A 3,578-nucleotide genomic window follows, 5' to 3' on the forward strand; every position below is an offset into this window, starting at 1 on the left:
CCTATGGCAACCATGGCCTGATGGCATTAGGGTGTGACTGGTGCCAGTATGTCTGGGATGATATCTCCTTCCAACTACAAGGAAGATTTGAGTGGTGAAGTTCTTTGGAAAGAGCAAAGACAAATTAGCCTTTTTATGTTTCAGTTTGTGGTCCTGGAAGTACTCCTAATTTAATTCAGTATTTACAGCAGTTGCACATACGAGGAACATTTTGTAGCATTAAACAGTCATATCAGTCCTATATTTGCATATATGCATGTGTGGCGATAACATCCATGGAGCCTAATACTCTTTGTAACGTTGAATAGAGCTATATCATTACTTTAAGGATAGTGAAATTGCGATATAAGTGACCATTATTTGTATGATGAAGTTGAATTACTTATAGTATTTACTGACCCTTTCCAATATTTGATCAGAATATGTAGAGTACATTGTTTATTTTTAAATCTAAAAATTGATTATTTCCCTTAGAGAGCAGTTCTTTGACAATAATTCAGAAATTCATCTTACTTGCAATTGTTTTCAATAAAATAATCTCTGTAAAATACTGGCTTTAACAATAAAACTGTACTGAGACAACGCGGCGGCGATGTCCGCGAGCCAGGCGAGTGCCGCGGCGGCAGCTGCGGGGTTCTCGCACACGCACAGGGCAGGGCGGCAGGGCGGCTTGGGCTTCGGCCTCCCTCCAGTTCCCAGGAAGGATAATACTATCCTTAGTTATAACCATAATGAGATGAGTACTGGCAGTGGTGTTAAGTGCCATTTTGAGCTGGCGGCCAGCGCAGAAGCAGCAGCAGCAGAGGCGGAGGCACCGGTGCCTCTCTCTCTCCTCCCCTTCAGCCTGAGCCAGGGGAGGGCAGGCGCCCGGGTGGCTGGAGGCGGTTCCGCTGCCCAAGAATGGGAATTCTCTTCACCAGGAAATGGAGACTGTTCGATCACCAGGGGCACAAAGTTATCATTCTTGGGCTGGATAATGCAGGGAAAACTACCGTCCTTTACCAGTTTTCTATGAATGAAGTTGTACATGCATCACCTACAATTGGAAGTAATGTTGAAGAAATAGTGATTAATCATACGTGTTTCTTAATGTGGGATATTGGTGGACAAGAATCTCTTCGTTCTTCCTGGAACACATACTATACTAACACAGAGTTTGTAATTGTTGTTGTGGACGGTACAGACAGAGAAAGAATTTCTGTAACTAGAGAACTCTATACAATGTTAGCCCATGAGGACCTAAGGAAAACTGGATTGCTGATTTTTGCTAGTAAACAAGATGTTAAAGAATGCATGACTGTAGCAGAAATCTCCCAGTTTTTGAAATTAACTTCTATTAAAGATCACCAGTGGCATATCCAAGCATGCTATGCTCTTACTGGAGAGGGATTATGCCAAAGACTTCAATGGATGATGTCATGATTTAAGATTAGATGATCTCTACTGACCTCTTCTCATAGACTTTGTATAAACGAAGTGCTGGACTTTATCTGAAAGCTGCAAAAATTAATGGTTTAGATATATTTATAATAAACTGATTTAAACTTTTTCTATAAGAAGAAAAATTAAGACCACTCATTTGAATAACAAAGATGAAGTCTCACTTTCCAATCTGCTTTCTCATTAGTCCCTTCCAAAGCAAGGTCTTTAAAGCTGTGATTGCCATTTTTCTCATAATGAATCCTCTCAGGACATTGTGTAGCTTCTGGTAAGTACAATGGGAGAAGGAGACATTTTTAACTTTAAGAGCTTTATTGTCAGTATAAGCCTCCCTAGTTGAATGTTGTTCTCTTCTTGTTCCATTAAGTCAGACTACAAATCAGCACAGATATTCAGTTTCCAATATTTTAAAATGTAAGGTTACTTATGAAAAGTATTTTATATAAGGTTGTATATCTAATGTGTATATACCTCAAGTTCAAGTTTATGGCTTTGATTTATGTTCCAAAGAAAAGCAAATAACCCAAAAGGTAATACTATCCTTAGTTATAACCATAATGAGATGAGTACTGGCAGTGGTGTTAAGTGCCATTTTGTGCTTTCCCCTGTGTTCTCTGTATTGTACTAACCAACCCACAAAATTATTGAGCTGCTCTTAAAAAAAAAAAGCGAACGAAAAAGAAAGAAAAGGAGAAAGTTCGACATTTTGTACCTATTTTTTTGTTGATCAAATTACATACATGAAAACATGTAATCTGAGTGGAGTATCTGCAAACTTTCGGCTTACTGTTAGGAACGGACAGAATTTCACATTGAGCAATTCTTGTTCCCTTTGTTGGATCTATGCCATCTAAATTACTGAGAAAATTGTTAATCCATTAATCAATCATTAATTATGATTAAAATTATCAAGTGATTTTTTCCCGCATTAATTGGAAGCTATTGTGTAAAATATGCCTACCCAAAGAAGTATCATCTTATAAATATTATAAAATAATTTACCTAGAGTCTTCTTAGGTATTGAATTATACAAGCAGAGTGAGTTTGAGATAAAAAGTACTTATTTTCTAAGCAACAAAGGTTATTTCTTAATTTGAAAATTTGTTATTTCTGGAGTTGGGATAGTTTGAGATTTTTTTTGTTTCTACGCTTTTTTTCTTTTTCACTTCTTACTAACCAGTGTGAATGCATTGACAACTATAAAATACAATTTTTTTAATGCTATTAAGAGTTGATCAATGCATGATAAATTATTTTTACAAAGAAGTAGCTTGGCCCCAAATATCTTATGTTTGGCTAGTGTATTTTGTTTTTCACTGAAAATGGAAAGATAGGAGGGTTGAAGGTATTTTTATTGTACTTGTAAGCAGACTTATCCTAAATGTGTTCACACATATTTTTGGGTACTCTCTTTGTATATGTTTCATGCCCTGAAAATCTGAAGGCTGATCCAAACTGGCATGTTTTAGAATGTTCAATAAAAAAAGTAACTACCTTGAATATGAGACTTTTGGATTTCATGCAGATTTTGATGAGGAGTAATAGTATATACTACAAGCATTGACAAAACTTTGAAAGTTTCTTTCTGTAAAATATACTCAGTAGCTAAATCCAAGTCAGGCATGGGAGATCAGTGTTTAACAGTGGATGTTTTGTGTTTGTATTTATATTATAATGTTCATAATGCAAGTATAACATTTTATAATATTTTAATATTTGTCAACTTGCTTTTACAAAAGTAAATTCTAAATTACTAAAAAAAAACAATAAAACTGTACTTTTGCCAAAATGAATATAAAAAAAGTAATTTATATGGAATGAGCATATACTAAACTCTGATATATATTAATTTATTTGATGACTTATCCAAACATTACCAGTGTTCAGGGAAAACACTGATTAAATTCATTGCCTTAGAGCCTGTGCTTTTTTTAGTCATAAAATTAAAACTTTACACATATTTTTCAATTGTGTCAATGTGAAATAGTTTTAAGTTAAGAAGATAAAATACAGTAGATATAATGGTGTGTTGGCTATATTTGTGTCTTTGAATATTTAGACATTTGGTTTGAATTTAGATACATGTCTTCATTTGTACTGCTGCTTAGGCCCTGCCAAAGTTAGTGTGATGACCTGAA

At 35.0% G+C, this 3,578-nt stretch overlaps 1 protein-coding gene across 1 annotated transcript; it reads left to right on the plus strand.

Moving 5' to 3' along the window:
- Nucleotides 1-900: 900 nt before the first annotated feature.
- LOC115509745 (ADP-ribosylation factor-like protein 5A) lies at nucleotides 901-1,565 on the plus strand. The gene has a single exon (XM_032592751.1). It carries the CDS (start codon nucleotides 901-903, stop codon nucleotides 1,420-1,422), a length of 522 nt encoding a protein of 173 aa, XP_032448642.1. The 3' UTR covers nucleotides 1,423-1,565.
- The last annotated feature ends 2,013 nt before the right edge of the window (nucleotides 1,566-3,578 follow it).

Source organism: Lynx canadensis, chromosome A3, assembly GCF_007474595.2.
Source record: "Lynx canadensis isolate LIC74 chromosome A3, mLynCan4.pri.v2, whole genome shotgun sequence".
NCBI lineage: Eukaryota > Metazoa > Chordata > Mammalia > Carnivora > Felidae > Lynx > Lynx canadensis.